Genomic DNA, 20,725 nt, shown 5'->3' with positions numbered 1-20,725 from the left:
ATGTTCAAAAGCCACGCTGCATCTTTAGCAAAGTGATTTATGAGTTGGCAGTGGGACCTGAGCTGCCTTAGATGGGCGCTCTGGTTACTCAACACTGAGAAGAATCTTCCAATAGGGCAATCAATCAACGTGCCTGCTAAGCAGATGGAAGCCCCCAACGTGAATACCACTCTCTTTGAGGTCAGCCCTGTATTTGCTGGAGACAAAGCCAGGGCCATGGGTGCTCTCCATCACACAAACTGGTAGACATGGAGGGAACCCTTCTCTGGTCTGCTCAGTTCCTCCTGGCCCCCGTTGTCTTGTCTAACACTCTCTATCCCTCCGCGTGGAGTCAGCCAGCACAGCTACTTAGCTGATGAGGACACTGGGGTTGCTAAGTTCAAAGTGACTACAGAAAACCAGGGCTAAAGGTGGGCCCCACAGATTCCAAGATGTCGTGTATTTTGTGGCTAACATCTCTCCTGCTTACTTGCTGGTGTTTGGTCTAATTGTCCTGGGGTCTAGCGGCCACTGGAACAAGGGACCACAAGACTCAGTCATAGAAACTATTACAGAAATGGCCTGGACCAAGACATGAACACACCAGTTCAACCCAGTTACCATTTACTGTGGTTTCCTTTGCATACTGAGGGACTGACAGGAGACAGGAGTAGCCTCCTTGGCCCTCCACTGCTAACTGTGGCCAGCATGGCCAATAGGTCTTGTCACGCAACATGCATCCACAGGGCTTGACCAAAAATGGACCAGGGCTGCATTAATACTACTGGCCACAGCTCAGATGTCCTGAGCCTCCCAGCTGGAGGCAGGGACAAGGTATCTGTTAGCGTTGGGTAGCAGTGGCTGCCTTCAGATGCCATGCTACTATTCAGGTGAGCCTCCAAGACATGCCAGCTTGATCATCTGTGATGCCAGTAGCTGTACAGTCACTGAGCCATCTGTTTGTCCATTCAAAAGGTCAATAGCAGAGGGCTTGCCTACCATAACCTAGGGTCAATCCCCAGCACACAACAATAACAACAAAAACAACCCACAGACATTCGTGTCTAGTCTTAACCCTGTCCATGTTATCCTGAAAGAGAAGTAAGGAAAATGCAAATTCCTTCTCCTAAATAGAAGGGAGAGGCCGCCAGGCTTGCTAACCATGCTCACAGACTTCCCAACCAGCAGCCCTGGATTCAAATTCCAGCCCGTCGGTTTCCTCAGAGCACCTGCTCCTCATTTGACGAAGAGAAGGACAAAGGTTGTTTCTGAAGATCATACTGTGAGGCTTAACTGAGGCAGTCACATAAAGAAGCTGGCAAGAGCCCCCACTCAGTGTGTGTTCGTTAAATGCTGGGGTGTACAAAGGTGCCAGGGAGAGGATGATGACAAGGTAATTACAGGATGTCAGGGACGAGCACAGGCCTACAGGAATGGTTCGAGTAGCAGCTGCCTCAGGTTAAAGAGGAACTAGAAGGAGGTGTCATACCAAGCAACCTCGTGACCCCAGGCTTGAAGGGCAAGAGTTAGGAACATGAACTCAGCCCAAAGGGCAGCTTCCCAGGACAGCAGCCTGGGTGCCCTTGGATGCCTGGATGAAGTTCCCCAGATCCCTGCAGGCACCTCGGGGAAGCCAGTGTGGTTACGGCCAAGGATCACCTACTGAGGCACAGAGCAGAGTGGAAAAAGAAGACAAGATCTAGGGTGCAAATGAGAGGCACCTCAGTTTCAGGCCAGAGGTGGGTTTTTTCATTGTATCAGGGCCTCACTCACTGGCTGGGATGGCCAGCGAGTTCAGGATCTACCTACCACTGTCTCCCAGTGCTGATTCCAGATGCACGCAGCCATGCCCTGATTTTCACATAGGTGCTAGGGATCTCAACCCAGGTCCTCATGCTTACAAGGCAAGCACTTTACTAACTGAGCCATCTCCCCAACCCTGTGTTTATTACCAGGCAGAAGAAAGACTCTACCCAGAGGCTAGAAGGCTACTGATTCAAGAGAATTATTTTCTATTCTCTTTATTGCCGCTTCTCTGAGAACAGTGATTGGGTCTCTAGGCTGTGAGAGGAACTACAAGGGACTGAGGGCCAGTAACGGGTGTCAGGAACAGGAAAGCAGGGACAGGGACACCAGGTAGCTCTGAAGAAGGACAGGACGGCTTCTGACTCCACCCTTCTACAGTGGATCTGTGTGACTGATTCTGTCCTGTGATGTCATACAGTGTTGCCTAGGTGATCAGGCTGAATGGGAAACTCTGTACTTTCCCAGGACTGGGCAGAGCAAGGATCACCCCACTTCACCCTCCTGAGGGTGCCAGGAATCAATTCCCTAACTTCCTGCTTAGCTGGCCATGGCCCAAATACCCCCAAGCACCTCCACCCACAAAATCTCTCACTTCTGAGAGATATCCAGATTGCATACACCCACTCATATTTCCCCTACCCAGTCCAGACCCCAAAGTCAGTGCATGGCACCCATGGGACCACGCTGACCGACAGAGACTCAAGGCACCTGGGTCAGCTGCCAAGCCCTGGTGCTGATGCTAACCCCCAAGACCGTTAAGTGAGCGCTCCTGCCCCCAAGAGGATGGGACGGCAAAAGACAAAGGTGAGGCTGGGCCAGCGGCTGTCACAGCTGTGTGAGCTTGTCCTTGTTCTCCCATGGTGACAAAAGTACTCCTTCTCTGGGCTTCAGTCACTGCTGTAAAGAGCTGTGGTTTAGATATCCTGTTCTCTGAGGCTCTCAGAGATGAAATGTTCCCAAAGGTGGTTGCTACCTCGGCATGCTCTTGCCTGCAAGCCCACTAATGTTGCCCACTGGTCACCATACAATCCTTGGTTGTATGGCTCTCTCTTCTCTTGCCTCATCCTTGCCTTTATCTCGAACACAGATCTGGACTTTCTGCAAAGAAGGGATGGTGGGGCAGCCTGTTTTGACCACTGATGTATCCCCGGCACTCAGATAGTGCACAGGACAGAGAAGTGCTCGGTGAAGATTTGTGGAAGAAAACAAGAACCTATGGAGATGGGACCAGAGCCCTGAAACGCTCCTTGTATTTTGAGTCAGGGTCTCTCACTGAACCTGGAGCTCACTGATTGGCTAAACTGACTGGCCAGTGAGCTCCGGAGAACTAGGATGCCTTTCTATAGCCCCACCCCCAACCCTATCAGTGCTGGGATCATGGAGTCAGGCTGCCATGTGCCCAGCTTTTACGTGGGTGCTAGGATCTGAATTCTGCTCCTCGTGTTTGTTTTCAGGGTTTTTTTTATTTATTTATTTATCATGTATACAATATTCTGTCTGTGTGTATGTCTGCAAGCCAGAAGAGGGCACTAGACCTCATTCCAGATGGTTGTGAGCCACCATGTGGTTGCCGGGAATTGAACTCAGGACCTTTGGAAGAGCAGGCAATGCTCTTAACCACTGAGCCATCTCTCCAGCCCCCTTGTTTTCAGGTTTTGTTGGTTATTGCCATGTATCTAGTGCTCAGAAGAATGCCTGCCATGTAGTGGGTGCTCAATGAGGTTGTGCTAGCGGACCCTTCACCCCCCAGCCATGCCAAGCCAGCTCCCTCATTTTACTTCTTTTCCCATTGCTCAGCTCATCGCTTTTTTTATAACTGGAGTAATATTTCTAAATTTCAGTGCTCTTTGTTCGTTAGAAATGTTGTTTTATTTATGCAGCTGTCTCTCCATCTTTTTTTTTCTTTTCCTTTGCTTTCTGGTACAAGGTCTCACTATGCAGACCAGGGAAGCCTTCAGAGTTGTGGTGATCCTCCCTCCTCTGCTTCCTAAGGGACAGATAGCATCCCAGGCATGAGTCACCAAGCCTGGTTATAATAATACTGTAAGGCCTCCCTCCCCTTGCTGAAGATTGAATGCAAGGGCCTGGTGCACGCCAGGCAGGCTCTCTCCCCAGCCTGACTTTTTAAAAACTGTAGTCAAACCTATAAATTATCTTTCTTATGAGTTCTGACTTTTAACATATTTTTTTGTGTCTGTGGTGCTGATGATCCAGCCTGGGGCCTTGGATGTGCTCAGTATGTGCTCTCCCACTGAGTTTCTCCGCAGCCTTAGGTCAGAGTGTGAAAACTGCACCACCGCCCTGGGTCAGAGTGCAAAAAGGCGCTTCTGCGTCAGACACTGCGACTTCTTCACGTCACCAGTCAATCCTGAGGCTGCAAGCCTTAGGGGCAGACATAGTAACCCAGAAAAGGAGCCTGTATGAAGAAGCATGAAAAAAGGGGAGAGGTCTCATATCCTGAGTCCTTTTCCTTAGTAGGAAGGGGCCTTACCAGCTATCCCCACTGGTAACGTCGGTCATCAAAGCTGGAAGGATTGTGAAGTTCTGGTTTTCTTGTTGTTGTTGCTGCTGCTGCTGTTGGTGGTGGTGGTGGTGGTGGCTGTGGTAGTGAGTGGGTGGAGTGTGTGTGTGTGTGTGTGTGTGTGTGTGTGTGTGTGTTCAGAATTCAGAGGATAACTTTTAGAAACTGGTGTTCTCCTACTATGTTCTAAAGCAAGAGCTCTCCTGTTGTTTCTGCCCATCAAATATGGCAGGATAGTGACCTGTGAGTTTCTGGGCAGTTTTCTTGTCTCCATCTTATCTCAGCAGTGCCAAGATTACAGATGCATGACACCTCATCTGACTTTGTGTATGGGATCTGACTCACATTGTCAGGCTTATGCTGCAGGAGTTTCTGCCCACTGAGCCATCTCACTGGCCTGAGAGACCATTTTTTTAAGCCCAACACCCACCAGAGCATAATAATTTGCCCAAATGGCATATCAGAGTCCCAAGACCCTCTCAGTTCAGCGTCCCTCTTGAGGGACAGCCTCTTCAGCTGGGGTGCTTTCAGATATGGACCCTTCTGGGAGAGGGATATGGGCTTCTTAGCGTTCCATGTCTCCCCAGGTTGCTGGAAGAGCAGACAGGCTGGACTGAGTCTTGTCTCTTCCCTCTTCCTGGCAGGGCTGCCTGAAGCCTGACTTGTCAGCTGCTGGGTCCATCGCCCCCTCACACCCCACTCCTTCCTCAGACCTCCAATAGTGTCCCAAGCAATGAGCCTTCTGGGATTCTCAAGGACATCTGCTGGCTATTGTTGGTTTGTAGAGGACAAGTTTGTTTGCAAAGATGGACAAGACGTTGGGGTTAGCAGCTTGCAAGCCTGCCCAGGGCCCGAGCCCTAAAGGGTAGCCAAGGGAACTCTGCTTGGAAACTGGCAGACTTTGTGCTTACCACCAGCCCATTGTCTGTGGTCTGTGAGACTGTAGTCTGCCAATTTCTGTATCTTAACAGCGCTGCATGGGTGAGTGAGAATGGGGTCTGAGAGGCTGTGATGTGCATGGAGTTCTGCTCTCGTGGAGAAAGATTCCCTGCCCAGGGTGAGCATCTTAACTCACAATTCCTCCTCACCATATAACCATATATATGGCCTATATTAGGTTATTATATATATATATATATATATATATATGTATATATATGGTTATATTAGGTTAACATATATATAGTTGTATTCCTCCACAAATTCTTCAGTGTAACCAGGGCAAAGACAGGCAGATCACATTGGTCCTGATGCAAGGACAGGACACCATAAGGTAGGAAAGAGGCAAAGGGAAGGGGGCAGTCCAGGCTCATCACGCGTCTACCCCCTACAGGCCATACCTTGGGTCCAGCCTTCCAGGCCCTAGGCCCAGCATGGTCATGGGCTGCATGCCTTCAGGCCTCATCAGGAGGTGCCTGCCTAGCAGCTGGCCTCAAGCACACACATGAAGCACACATGTGAAGCACAAGCAGTGTTTCTGTGACCACTGTTTCCAAGAAGGCTGTCCTGAGAGGGCCCCATGGAGGAGATGGGGAAAGAAGATACTCAAATCCCTGGAGCTGACAGAGGCCTCCGGCTGGCCTCCAGGGCTGCCAAGGATTCATGGAAACCCGTAGATAATTGTCATGTGGAGGGGCCTTCACTTCTGTGGCCCCAAGGTGCCCATGGCAGGCTTGTGTCCTCATAGCAGCAAAGATGTTCATCTGGCAGTACAAAGCTCTCCTAGCCTAACTTCATGGAACTCAGACATACCAAGCCCTAGAAAAGTCAAATCACAAATCATTCTGGACATTCCCACTGGTGTGCAGGGAAACTGGCTCTGAGAGGGAGCATCTCAGAAGGCACAGAGGTGCTATGACCCAGGTCTCTTGGCTTGCCAGCCGCTGTCACTCCTCCATCAGAACACAGGAAAGCAAATGGGCTGGGTGACCACACTGTGGCAGGGCACACAGTGAGAACAGTGTGCTAGAAGGAAGTCCTCTGACTTAGGGGAGGCCCTGGTCTGTGAATGCTCCACCTCCATTACACCTACCCTTACCATGCAGGGGGGGCGGGTATCTCCCCTCCACCCTCCCTTAGTATGCAGAGGGATGGGCAACTTTCATCAACACCTCTGCAGATGGTGATAGGCCCTGCTGGGTCCTGTTGGGGAAGGGAGGGAGTTCAGTCCTCAGTCATAGGCAGAGGAGGAGTCTGCAGAACTGGCGTGTCTAAGGCTGGGAAGCCCTGTTCTCACCTCCTAATGAGACAACTTGTTAGGCAGGGACTGCAGGCTGCAGCAAGAGAGGAACATGGCAGGGGATGTGGGCTTGGAGTCTTCTGGAAAGAGCCGCCCAGGCAAAGGGAATACCAGGACAAAGGCTGGGGTGCGGGGGTCAACTGGGGATGAATAAGGGAGTTGTGGCTCCTGTTGGGGTCACCCATGCAGTGCCAAGGCCCTGAAAATCGAGTTAAGCAGCCTTCACAAATGTTCCCAGGGCTAAGCCATGCTATTTCCTTTTCCCGTGCTAGGAGGCAGGAGGTTTCTGTCTGGTCCCAGCCCTCATTGTCCCATAGGATGTACATGAGATGCTAGGACCTGAGGAGCAGGTGGCATTGAGGAGTTACAGACAGAGGTACCCGCAGAAGCTTAAGGGAGACTGTGCCTGCAACAGGGGTATACCATAGGCTAGGGAAGAAGCAAGAGAGACCCCAAAGGATAGACAGTGTATGAGGCAGAGGTAGGGAGGAAAATGGCTTCATGGGCTACTGTTCTGTGGTTCAGGAAGCAGGATAATGCTACAGAGGGGAGACGGTACTGGAAGGAATAGACAGCCATACCTATCCAGCCTACAGACTACAACCTATATCCAGCCTCTTGCAGCCCGGAGTCTTGGTGAACACAGCTCAACACAAAATCATAGCATAGACTTACTTAAAACCTAAAACTTGTATTTTTCAATTTTATTATTTGTATTTTATAGTGTGTGTGTGTGTGTGTGTGTGTGTGTGTGTGTGTGTGTGACAGCAGGTGCATGTGGAGATCAGAAGGAAACCATTGTCGAGTCAGTTTTCTCTTCCCCAGGGGTTTCTGGACTCCGCCACAGGTCATCGGGCTAACACAGCAAAGGGTGAGCCAACTGATGCACTTGTTCTTTGGCAACAAGGTCTCATGTAACCCAGGCTAGCCTCAAACTAAAGTAGCTAAAGATGCCCCTGAACTTCTGATCCTTTTGGTCCTCCTGCCTCTACCTCTTGAGGACTGGGATTATACGTGTGTACCACCATCGGCAGGTTTTATAAAATTTCTTCCTGATGTTTTGTTTGTTTTGTAATTAAATGCATGGTTCCTTAGCCAAAATTATAATGTCAAAAGCTTCCAGATGCTTGGTAGAGGTTATGGGTGATGGTAGGGAGTTTTCCATCAGATAAGTGTGCTTAGCCCTGGCTCTCCCTACAGGTTCCTGGAGAACCAGTGGAGCCCCTGGACCTAGATCCTGACACCAGCTACCTGGCTCCCTGTAATAAGGAGACTGTTGTGGTCACTCTGCATGGAGCTACTGACCTTCCTGCCAGCAAGGATGGCTCTGATCCAAGGCCCTATGTGATGGTGTAAGTGGCTGCGGAAGCAGGGTTAGAGGTGGGGTTGGGTCTGGAAACAGAAACCAGCTGATGTCTGGAAGCTGAACTCCTGAAGGGACTGTGGTACCCAGAGGTATCATACTAAGGCTGTACAAATGAGAAGCCTGTCCTGTTCCCTGCTGTGTGGTAATTGCTGCCAGGACTGAGCAGGGCCTGACCTCCCCAGGGCAAGGTCCTTGTCTGTGGTGCCTATGCTGGGCTCAGTGTGGGACATGGATGGTCAGGGGAACAGCTATAAGCACAGATCTGAGTTCCAAAACATCTGAAGTTTGTCTTAAGAAAAAAGAACAAAGGGTACATCAATAGAAACAGCACTCCTAAGAATGGGAATGTGTTCGAGAGCTGGAAGGGCAATCATGGAAAAACTCAGCATGGACTCGTTACCTTCTACTGGTCATTTACATCCCATCATGTATAGAATGGGCTTTTTTCTGGAGTCCTGTGTGTTACATGAAGCCTGGGTAGGGAATGGCTTCCAGTGTTTCTTTACCAAAGGGCTCTTTGGCGGCTTCAATCTTTATGCAGCTTTCTGAAGTCCTTCCTTATTCTCCTACCACAGAAAGACTTGGAGTCTGCCTCTCCTGGCTTTTGGGGGTCCCAAAAGGTTATGCTGCTTGCAGGTACCTCTGTGGGCCCTTGCTTCTCACTTCTGCCATGGGACTTCTCGTTCTTTAATGAATTTCTCTCTCTCTCTCTCCATCCCTTTTTAGCCTGGTGGCCAGGGCCTGACATGCCATGTCTGCTGCCCACCTCAGGAGCCTCATTCCTCCTCAAAGAGCATATGAGGCAACACCATAGCCAGCCAGCTTTCCCTCTCGAGGGACATTAGTACTGCGCTAGAATGGGGCTTTCTGGCTTCTGCACTTTCCCACAGTTCTACCTGACACCTCCCTGCCTGAGTCCCTGCCTGCACCCCTGCCTGCACCAGGCACTTCCCACCCACTGCTTAGTCCCTTTGGAGAATGCCTGCCCCCAGGAGGCTGCACACAACACTGATTCTTCACCTTCAAAGCATTCCTCCCGCCTCCTCCTCCAGGCAGTCAGCTCTACCAGGGTAGATCCCCTAGCAACGGCAACACACGTGTGTTTCTAGTCTGTCCCCAGAACGGAGGCTTCTTGCAGATCTCAGGTCTTATTCTCCATTTCTCCAGTCATGCACCCAACATGGTCACAGACTAATGGACCTAGGATGCAAAACTTGGCTAAGATGACAAGCAGCCCTTCTCCCACCCCCTCTCCCACGAGGTACAGAGGCTGTGCTGAAGAACAACAGGTGAAGAAGCTCTTGCCTGGTTGGCCCAGAAAAACCCCACTAGCCCCAGCCCAGCTTCTTGCCCTCCCCTCCCCCAACTCCATTTCTTAACCAGGGAAGGGACAGGTGGCTGAAAGCTGCTTGGCGGGAGGTTGGTTTCTATTGGGAAATGTCCCTCAGCTTCTCAGCTATTTCCATAAACCAATTATCACTGATCATCTCAGGAGATTGAGGCCCTGCTTGTCACCAATCCAGCCTGGGCTGTGGAGGGGAGGGTAGCTGGATGGCTGTGTTATTCCAAGACCCCTGCCCCATCACCCTGTTGCCATAGGAACATGCAAGGGAGGGGAGTCTAGGGGACATGAGCCTGGATAGGAGTGTGAAGTGCTGAGAACATCCTGGTTCCTCTGACCCACCAGCACAGCATGCAGTGTAAAAAGTGGGAGGCATGCATCCCTGCTTCCTTTTTCATGATGGGAGCAGGGCCTGTGCCAGGCTCCAGCCTGGTCCCAGAGCTCCAGGCTGAGCTGCCAGCAGCTCTGAGTGGTGCTAATGAGATGCAAATGAAAAGAAGAAGGGAGGGCTTCTGGGAATGAAGGCCCAGCTGCCAGGACCTAGAGCCGGCTTTCAGTGCTAACCCCCAGCCCCAGGTAGGACTCCCAGAGGGAGGAACAAAAACTCCCAAGTCTCTAGAGTTGGACCCAAGACCCCAGGAAGAGTTTGATGTCTTCCCAGAAATGATTACAATATAGAACAACAAAGTATGCAATAAGAAAGTCCACTAAAGTCTTTTCTCATATGGATATTTCAATGTGTGTGTTTTTTTAATTATAAACATTTGAATGTAAAATCTGAAACTGTTAAGATCTACAAGTAAACAGTTTCCCCTAGGATCCTTACATTGGTCTTGGCAATGATTTTTTTTTTTAATTTGACATCAAAAGTATAAGCAATGAAAGCAAAATAAACAAGTGTGTGACAAGAAGCTGAAAAGCTCCGTGCAGCAAAGGAAAACCTCCACTGACTTGAAGAAACAGAATGGGCTAAAACGCATGCACACCACACATCTACCGAGGAGCCGACGCCCAGAGCGTATGGAGAGCTACACCCTCCAGTACCAGAAAACCAACCGGATTTTGAAAAAGGGCCCTGATAAGGCAGCAGACACCTTTGATCCCAGATACAAAGAGGCAGAGGCCAGTAGATCTTAGGGAGTTCAGGACAGCCTGGTCTATAAAGTGAGCTCCAGAACAGCCAGGGACACAAAGTGAGGCCCCGTCTCAAAACAACAACAACAAAAACCAAAGCAATAACAGGCAGATGAACCTAGAAGTATAGCTCCAAGGTAGAGTGCTTGCCTAACATATGCCACACCCTGGGTTTGATCCCCAGCCAAACCTAGCTTGTCAGCACTTGGCCACCGGGGAAGATTAGAAGTTGAAGGCCATCATGCTTGGCTCTGCAGTGAACTCAAAACTAGCCCATGCTGCACCAGACTCTCTTAAATAGGTGCAGATAACTGGGTGACAGGCGACAGGAAAAGGTGCCCAGCACTGCTTATCACCTCAGATGTCGAAGTCAGGACCTGAAGGCCATCCCACACATACCCGTTAAGTGGGTTGTTATCAGAAAGACAAGTAGCCACCAGAATTGGGGCGCTTGGGATGACTCAGAAGGTAAAAGTGTTTGTCACTAAGTGTGACAATTCAACCCTGGAACCCACATATAAGAGAGAACTGATTCCCACAATTTATTCTCTGACCACACAGACACTATGGCCCATGTGCCACTCCATCCCATGAACACTCAGATAAACAAAATTAATTGGTTAACTCATTAAATGCAATAAAATTGCAAATATTGGTGAGAATGTGGAAGGGAGGAAATCGCTCTACACTATGGCTAGAAATGCAGATTCATACAGTGGAAAACACCATGGATACACCTCAGACATTAAAAATAGGATTAGTATAGATCAATCCCACCTCCATATACATATCCAAAGGAAATGAAGTCAGTGTCGTGAAGCAATGTCAGCATCCCTGTATTATAGCATCCTCACATGAAGAGATGGAATAAGCTTAAACATCTGCCCATCAATGAATGGGGAAATTACATGCACACACATTCACACACACATATGCACATACATACACGTGTCATGTGTAACTTCCTCTAACGCGGAAGGCATGATGTTAAGTTAAAGAAGCCAGACGTATAAAGACAAATACCACATTATTTCTTTTAATGTGGAATCTTGTTGAATTCACAAAACAGAGAGTAGGATGGTGCCAGGATCTAGGGACGGGGAAAATAGGGAGATGTCAGTCAGAGAGTCCAAACATCTACCTACAAGGTGAATACATTTGGGAATCAACTCTACAGTACGGCAATACTGTTAATATTGCGTTGTAGACTTTTAATGTGGTGAGTTTTTGGCACGCCCACCACATACACACAAAAGGATAACTGTGAAGGGGTGGGTGTGTTAGCCTGATTGCATGGTATCGTTCATAGTAGGTAAGTATGTCAAATCCTACTATACATTTCTAATACATATTATTTTTACTTTCCAATTATACCCCAATTAGGTCAGAATATATATACACACACACACACACACACACACACACACACACACACACACACACACATATATATATATATATATATATATATATATATTCTTACTCCATATATAACTTCCACTCCAAGTATTTTTACTCTGCTTTCTGATGTCCTGTGTCTAGTCATCCAGCTTGGCTTACTGAGTTCTGCCTATCCATGTTGGCCCACCTCAGGTCAGGGTGGGGATTCTGTGTCCTTTTCTGAGACTTCTTCTGTCTTCTTTGGCTTTATTGTTCTTCCAATAGGCAGATTCATAGTTGAGGTACTGGGTGGAACACGAACCCCAAGCTGCTCACTCATCTGCTTCACTAGTGGGAGCTGCCAAGGGTTCAGGTCACTTTACCCCTCTGTAGACATTAGCCCCAGCCAGTCCAGTTACCACAGCTATCTAGCCAACTAGGTTCAGTGGCTTATTTTTTGGTTCTGCAAGTCTCTATTCAAGCCACCTTCCAATCCCACCCCATGGCAACAATTCTCTCTTTAGTTCCTTGCGGGCACAGTACCTCAACTACATCCAAGGGACATCTCATCTGTATGGTCCCCTAGTAACACTAGTGATACATGATTAATATTGGGGTTCAACCTGAATATCTACAAAGCAAAACAGACAGCCACTGACTCTTACCTCAACCTCAGTCAGAAATAGAGATCCTGCCTCCAGGAATCTCAGAATGAGACTGTGTCTGAGAGCTGTTTCTTCCTGTTTTATAATCATCTCTAGTTCTGGGATTAAAGGTGTGCACCCCTGGGATTAAAGGGATGTACCGCCTGGTTTCTATGGCAACTAGTGTGGCTACTGGGATTAAAGGTGTGTGTTAACACTGCCTGGTCTGCAAGGCAGCATTAAGTGTTGGTCCACCTTGTTTCCTCCAAGGCTACACATTTCTGATATTCTCCATGCCATCTCGTGCCCGTCCTGGCATCAGGAATCCCATCCTGGCCCATCCAATCTATCTATGTCTTAGAGCACCAAAACCCCTACCCTTATCTCTTAAATTTGGTCATGTCTCTTCACCACCCAACAGGCCACTATGCTTTCTCACCTGTTCTAGGTACATCTAATCTTGCTCATTTGCCAAGTTCCTTCTAAGGGAGGTTTCCCTTTGCTGCTGTGGCATCAGAGTACCAAAGTGACCCCATTGATGGAGGAAGGTCATTGGCTAATAAAGGAACTGCCCTGGCCCATTTTATTGGTTAGGACATAGGTAGGTGGAGTAAACAGATCAGAACGCTGGGAGGAAGAGGAAGTGAGGTCAGAGACTCGACAGCTCTCCTCTCGGGGCAGAGCCATGCCGTGCTCCGGGATGAAGCTCCGACCCGGGATGGACATAGGCTAGAATCTTCCCGGTAAGCGCACCTTGGGGTGCTACACACAGATGATTAGAAATGGGCTAAATTAATATGTGAGAATTAGCCTAGAAGAGAATGGGCCAAGCAGTGATTAAATGAATACAGTTTGTGTGTTGTTATTTTGGGGCATAAGCTAGCCGGGCAGGCGGCCAGGGGTGCTGAGAACGCAGCCCCGCCGCCCTTATTACTTCACCCCATGGCTCCTTACTGTTCCCAGGACGAAGAGAACTCCAGGCCCAGTATGGCTGATTCTTCACTAGTTGGCTCTTCAGGTTCCCAGCAGCAGGACTCCCCTTTTCTATCTTTGCCCCAGCCATAATAGGCATTCTCCAGTCCTTACCTGTTCCCTCACACCCCGAGCCTTTGTATTCCTCTTCCAACCTCACCTCCAAAAAGAGACCCCTGGTCTCCCTGGCCAGCTTTTCCCCATTGCCTACCTCCACAGTACTATAGACTTCCACGGTGATACAGCTCTGCCTTTGTATGATTAGTTACTTTCTATTCATCAGGTCTTACTGATTCTAAGAGCAACCACTAGGGTATTAGGTCTCTTTTGCTCACTGTTCTTTCCCCTTTACAAAACCCATGTGATGTAGGAAGCTGGAAGCTAGTAATTGCTGTATGTGTATATGTATGTATGTATGTGTCTGTATGTAACACTGTTCTCACTTGCTGTGTGACTTTGGGAAAGTTACTTCACCTCTTCATGCCCGAATGCCTCATGTGGGAGTGTTTGAAGAGTCTTGAGGATGGTAGAACCAGGGTGATGCTGGCAGGTCCAGTGCAAAACACAGGGTAAGGACTCCCCAGCCAGCACTCACGCTGGGCACATGAAACCCACTGTACAAAAGGTGCAGAGTAGTAGAAATAAATCAAACTGGGGTCAGGAAGACCCAGAGTCTGGCCCACTGCCCCTGCCTTTTAGTCCCTGGTCTGCAAAGTCTCAGTCTTTCCATGGGCCAGGATATGAATGCTGGCTTCCATGCTGGTACAGGCCTGGTAGGCTGGCTTCCTCTCTCGCCTGGGAAACTGTTCTTTAGAGCCCTCACTGTATTGCACAAGGCAGACTCCACACCCAGGTCTGCTGGACCAGTGCCAGGTCCCAGGTCTCCCTTAACTTGTCCAGTGTCCAGTACCTAACTCCCAGCCTGGTACAGAGAGACCTGTCAGTCACAGTCCAGCATGGACCGGGAAGGCAATGGTCCTGACAGGTGGGGGTACCCCAGTGGGCCGGATGGGGGAGCACCAGGAGAGGGCCTGTGAATTCTGACTCCTGGCCAAGGGCTGGGGAAGGACTGCCAGTGCTGGCAGCTGCTGCCTTGGCTGCCTGCTGCCCTGAGCTAATGAGCGGGGCAGAGCCAGCTGGGAGGTCCAGGCCTGGCTTGGCTGAGCTGAGGGTGAGAAACAGGTCAGGGTTAGTCAGTCCTAGGCAGGTGTGAGCCCTGTCCCTGGTCCACACTGAGCCTGATCTTGGTCACAGATGGTCCCGACCCTTGTGACTACTTGGAAAGGACATTGGAAGTAGAGAGTAGAGGTCCCAGTAAGCGAAGAGTTAAGAACTGCATGTTTAAGGTGAATGTGCCCAGAGAGTGTGTAGGTTTCGGGCCTCATCTTACAGCTCAGGGTGTTTCTAGGATCCTTGTGGTCTCACAGTGGATGGGTCCCCAAGCGAAGACCCAGGATTCCAAAGTCCTTTCTATCTCCCGGCTGAACTGATCTTTTATGCAGTAGTTTCCTCTCTTGAAAGAGGAATGTTGGCATCAAGGCCCCAACAGTCTTCCAAAGAGATGCAGAGACCAGCCTGTGCTCTGAACCTACCCTCCCTGCATTGGCCAATGGGTCACAGAGGGCAAGAATCTGAGCAGAGAAGTTAGAAGTCCAGGATGACTCATAGGTGACCTCTGCCTCGGCTACTCTAGAGCTGAACTTAGCAAAACTAACACTAATAGTGACCATACTTGAGGGTCAGTTCCAGGAAGAAAGCAGACCTCATGAGTAACTTTGTCCTGTTTTAAGCACACCAACGATCCAGTTCCCTATATATTCCTAACCACAGGGCCCTGGGGGAGGAAGTGACATTGTCCCCTCGAAGTAGCCAAGAAGGCTGAGGCCCTGAACAGTGAGGGACTGGGCTGAGGAGACAGTCAGGCCATGGAGTGGAGCAAAGGTACCAATTCCCATCTGACCTCTGACTCTAGAAGAGATCAAGGCTCCATGTCTCCCAAAAGGAGGCCCCTGGGGAGAGAGACAAGGCTGGGGAGTAGATCCTGGGTGGGCCCTGGGACTCCATCATCCTGTAAGGCCCCAGCCCTGTAACTTACTTAATTTCCTGCTCACACCTGCTCTCCATATGGTTTCACTTCCGAGGCTCACAGCCTCCAAATTTTTGTTCTGTAAGAACCTCCCTATGTCCCAGGGCTGTAAACACAGCTGGTGGTAGTGGATAAAGTAGGGCTGGCTTGGGACACCCCACCCCAGCCAGACTGTAGTTAGGAGCATTCTTTCCAGATGTTCCCCCACCAGCCCAGCACAAGGCCCCTGAGGTCTCCTTCTGCACTGAACATTCATTCAGCCCCTGACAGTAGGACTCTCTCCAGGACACCAGACTCCTGAGAATCAGCCTGGAGAGCAATGCTGCCCAAGAGAAGCAAGCATGCTTGGGGAGAGGGCGAGGAGCAGGGCAGGGAGAGCTCTTTCTGGAGTCCATGGGGCATGGATGCCTAGGCTCCAGAGCTTCTTACTGAGCATGTGCGGAGTGCCTACCGGGCTACTCCCTCCCCAGACACCATGGGCAGCTGGGAGTTTGGGCTTTCCTCTTAACTTTGTTAAGAGCTCCACCTGTCCTTGCCTCTTCCCTGTGTGTGACACTCTCTACCCAGCCACACAGCTTCCCTCAGAAGGGGCTTCACTAACAATTCCAAAGTCAACCCCTTCAGGGCCAGACCTGTGACATAATCCTGAGGTCATTGCTGTGTGATGTCATAGGGTGTAGCAGAGCCTGGCAAAGCCAAGGGCCCTGGCTCCCTCAGAGCACCCCCCACACACACACCCGAACAACCGCCTGCTGATTTCTGATTTGGGGAAACTGGGGTTTGTCTCCACTGTGTTGAAATCTAGATTTCTGTGTGAAAGCCAGAGTTTGCAATGCAGGCCAAACTTGGTCAGCTAGAACCTACAGCGGTCCCTTTAGATCCCCCCCCCCCCACACTTATCTCAGGCTTAATGTCACATCCAGCTTTGTGGGCTGGTGGTCTCCTGCCAGGAGAGTGACTTCCCCTGGCACTGTCCCTTGTGGGAGCGGGCATTGTCTTTTCTTGAGGCCTCCCTTTTTCTCATTTCCAAGATGACAAGTTTTCCTTCCCCGCCTCCAGCTATTGCTAGTCTCCACACCTGCAAATACTGCTTCAGGCTCCACCGTGGCCTGTTCTATGCACCCCTTCTCTCCTCGGAGCCTCTTCCGACCCAGCACCCTCACACTGCACTGGAAAGCCCCAGAAAGCCCTGGGTCCAGCCCTCTCCTCAGCCCTGGGAATGGACAGAGCCACCTCACCCCATCTGGTGCCGTTAACTACAGGGCGCCGCTAGTGGAGGGAGTGTTTAAGGAACAAGTCTGGATCCACGGCAGTGGAGCCAGGACCAGGACTCAGATGCAGAGCTCTGCACCAGAACCCCAGTCCACCTCTCTGGCCTTCAGTGGCACCAGCGACATCCTCAGAAAGCTGTAGGGTTCATCTCTGGAGAGGATAAAGGGTAGAATTCCTCTCCTTTTCCCACAGGAAGGGGGCTAGGAGGGGGGCAGGCAGATGTGACCCCCTCTTCCCAGGCATCTTGAGACCCCCATGGACAGCCCTCTGGGTGCTGTGAAGGTGTTGGAGGAATTTGATCCAAAAACTAGCTCAGAACTGTGGCTGGGAACTCGGAGGATGGTCTGCGTACCCAGCAAAAATAGAGCCAAGACCCAGCTACCCCTGAAGAGATCCTATAGCCAGGCTTTACTTCTGCCATCTTTAAGACTAGTCCACTGGGACAGCCCTTGGAATCAGAGCTTGCCTTCTGCTTCCAGGGCAGAGCTAGGAATAGATGCAGTACAGGCAGGGTTCCAGCCTCTGAGCCAAGGGTGCCCAGCACAGCTTTAGGAAAGGAGCTACCTCCATGGGCCTTTCCACCACCATCCCTTGTCCTCATTCACACTAAGTTGGGACCCACTGGCCAAGACTGGGACATAAGATATGAACACCTGACATGGCCAGTCAAGTCCCCACTCCTGAAGTCAGTAATGTACATGGGAGGAAGGAGATGGTAAGGTGACACCAGCCCCACTCCTTTGTCCTCTGTTCACAGTCTTTAGTCCCCAGCATTCGGGCAAGGAGATAGCCCAGACCTCAGTCCCCAGCATTCGGGCAAGGAGATAGCCCAGACCTCAAACCCTAGCATTCGAGCAAGGCGATACCCCAGCCCTCAGAACTAGGGATAATAAATCTGAACATTCAGGAAGAACTCTGAGGCTGGGAAGTTCACCCCAGTGTCTAGCCTGGGTCCCCTGCTTACAGAGGCAAGGGGACGCTAGAAGAGAGGATGGTCACTGACTGATGTGTTGAGAATCTCTCAAGACATGAGACCTTCTAAAGTTGTCTCACTCGGACCCGCAGCTTGTCACGGGAACTGTCATTTGCCCCCACAGGATTTTGGTGACTCCCTAGCCTAAGAAAGTGACTTCTGAGAGCCTCACCAATAAAGACCCAGGATAGATGCCCCTGAGGCTTGCAGGTAAGGCAGGCAGCATGCTATCTTTGGCCTAGTGCTGTCCCCAGCCTCGGAGACCATCTTTGGGAAACAGGAAAATCCCCTTTCCAGAAGATGATCTGACAGTGCCCAGTATACCAGGTTGACTCTTAAGTTTACCCCAGCCATTGTGTTCTGAGGATCACAGTTCCCTCTTGAACCATATGGGAAGATCCGCCCAGCTGACTGAGTTCCGAGAAGGGATGGCGTCCCCACCACCATGAACGATTCCTCTGAGAACAGCTGAAATGGACAGGGATGAGGAGGAGAGTCAAAGTCTCATTTTGGTTTTGGCTTTTTAAGATGGTGGTCTTAGTATAGAGCCCTGGGTGGCCTAGAACTTGATATGTAGACCAGGCTGGCCTCAAACTTAAGGTAATCTTCTCTCCAAGTGGTGTGCACCAGCACACCCAGCCTGAACTTTAAAGAATTTTGGCTTAACCAGATTTCCTTTCTGTTTCCAAAGCTAAGGCCCTTCCTATAGATGGCAGAGTTAGTTTCTGGTTGGTAGGGGATCCCTGATGTCAGCTTATACCTTCTGCCTTCAGAGTCAGCTCTTCTGGGGAGAAGGCTCTCCTAGTTTGCTTCCATGTTGCCATAAACACCGTGAGCAAAGGCAGCTTGGGAAAGAAAGGGTTTATTTCAGCTTACAGGTTACAGTCCATCAGGAGGGAAGCCAAAGCAGGAACTCAAGATGGGTGCTGAGGCAGAAACCCAAGGAAGAATGTTTCTTACTGACTTGCCTTCTCTTACTTGCTCAGCTACATTTCTGCTGTAGTCCAGGCCCTCCCACCCGAGAATGACACCGCCCACAATGGGCGGGGCCCTCCTACATCAGTTAGCAATCAAGAAAGTGCTCCATAGAGCGGTCTGATGCAGGAGATTCCTCATGCAGGAGATTCCTCAATTGAGATTCCCTCTTCCCAAGTATGTCGAAGTTTATGTCAAGTTGACAAAGACTAGCCAGCACGAGGCCCACCAGGTGCCTTGTAATACCATCAGCAATTAGTGACGGTTCATTAGTCTGTAATTAATCAATGAATCTGGGATGAGAACCCTTCACTCTGCATACAATAACAGTTCCATTCATGACCCACGTGACAGACTCTGCTTAGCCTATAAAGACTTGAAGAGCACAGGAGCCAGAGGAGGGATTATTGAGATGGGGTTTGACTGTTGGGCTGGGTCTGGAATGAGAGAGGGAGGAGAGGGGCTTTGGATGGGATTCTACCCGCTTCAGGTCAGCCCCTCTCCTCCCGGGGCACAGCTGCTTATCCAGCAGTTCCACGTGGCTTAGCCAAGGCCACAGGAATCAGTTATTTCCCTTCCTTTATGTGACCTCAGAGGACCCTGAAGGTGGGCCTGGAATAAAGAAAACTCCAGAAAGGACTCACTTAGGAGGCCCAGAAGCCTGACTGTTCAATCCTGCCCCACCTGTGACTTGCTGTGAGCCAGTTCCCGACCTCCTCCAAGTCTGCAAGCATTCCCTGTGGAAAGGGTCCTCTTTCTGGAGACATCTCTGTGATCCCTGCGTCCTCCAGACACCTTCCCTTGCTAGCCATGGTAGATAACCTCAGAGACAGGGATGCAACCATTGACCCAAACTGTAGAGGCTAGCTCAGTAGCTCCTACCTCTGTTGCGGAAGATTGACCTGCAGGAGAGGGCTTCAAGCTGCCAAGTGCCCTCCAGGAGGAAGGTAGACTTGAGGCCTGAGAGTCTGGCTGCCTCTTGCCTCCTAGAAGATAAGGAACCAGGTATCCTTGGCTCAGGGCCTGACTTGAAGAAGGCTAGTGAGTGGCAGGGTGGGGTGCGGCGGTTTCCTGATCTTCTCAAGATAGTCGGGCCCACCCAGCCACACACCTGGCAGTTGACCTCAAGGACACCTAGTGTGAACCTGTCTTCCCACCTCCCTCTGGGTTCTCCAGGAAAGCCATCAACGGAGTCAGAGTGGACCACTCTGAATGCTAGCAGGACCTTTTTTCTGCCATGCCAGCTTGTCCTTCGTTCATCCTCCCCAGTGCCTGCTTGAAGGCTTCCTTGCTGGTGTTTCTGGGCACATGGCTTTGGCCCTATTCATCCCACTAAGAGCTCCCTAGGACTTCAGCAACAAGAACAGAATAAATTGGGCCCTTCCCTTTGCTCTGCTCTCCTGGTGGGCTGTCCTGGGATTAGCACTGAGGATAAGACAGGCCCACTGTGCAGTTTGCTTTGAAGTTCTAAAAGGACAAGGAGGCCCAAAGGGCTGTGAGGCAAATGGGGGAGACAGGTTCAGATGGAACTAGAAGACAACAGAGGCAGCTGGAGGGTAGCAGACAGCCAGGAAAGTAAGGACAGGGATGGAGAGGGTGAAGAGGCACCGGAGAGATGGCTCAGTCAGCAAGATGAGCAAGCCTGTGGATCTGAGTTCAGATCCATCTCCAGTACCCATGTCAAAATCCATGCTGCCTGTAACCACAGTGCTGGGGTGAAGAGACGAGAGGATGCCTGGGCCTTGTTGGCCAGCTAATCCAGCCAAATCTTTTCTGAGAGATCCCATCTCAAAAATATGGAGAGAGATAGAGGAAGATACCTACAGTCAACTTCTAGCCTCCATATACATGAGCATACTCATTCATACATGCACACGCATGCACATACACACATCAGGGGGCGGGGGAAAGAATGTGTGAGGCACACAAACTGAACCAATGTGCATGTGCAAACATACAGCTCTCTCTCTCTCTCTCTCTCTCTCTCTCTCTCTCTCCCTCTCCCTCTCTCTGGCTAGGGGTATGGAGGTATGTGG

General features: G+C 50.3%; 1 protein-coding gene across 1 annotated transcript in view; it reads left to right on the top strand.

Annotated features, from left to right (window-relative positions):
- The window catches only part of Ccdc33 (coiled-coil domain containing 33), a 98,350-nt gene that overhangs the window by 12,772 nt on the left and 64,853 nt on the right, over positions 1–20,725 (top strand). The window contains 1 exon segment of the mRNA XM_041647752.1: positions 7,746–7,897. Within this exon segment, the coding sequence (XP_041503686.1) occupies positions 7,746–7,897 (152 nt within the window).

The sequence above is a fragment of the Microtus oregoni genome, unplaced genomic scaffold (assembly GCF_018167655.1).
Source record: "Microtus oregoni isolate MIOR12 unplaced genomic scaffold, Mior012 000226F_ref0000253, whole genome shotgun sequence".
Lineage (NCBI taxonomy): Eukaryota > Metazoa > Chordata > Mammalia > Rodentia > Cricetidae > Microtus > Microtus oregoni.
The sequence above is the reverse complement of the archived record's forward strand: the minus strand, read 5'-3'. Positions and strand labels throughout refer to the sequence as shown.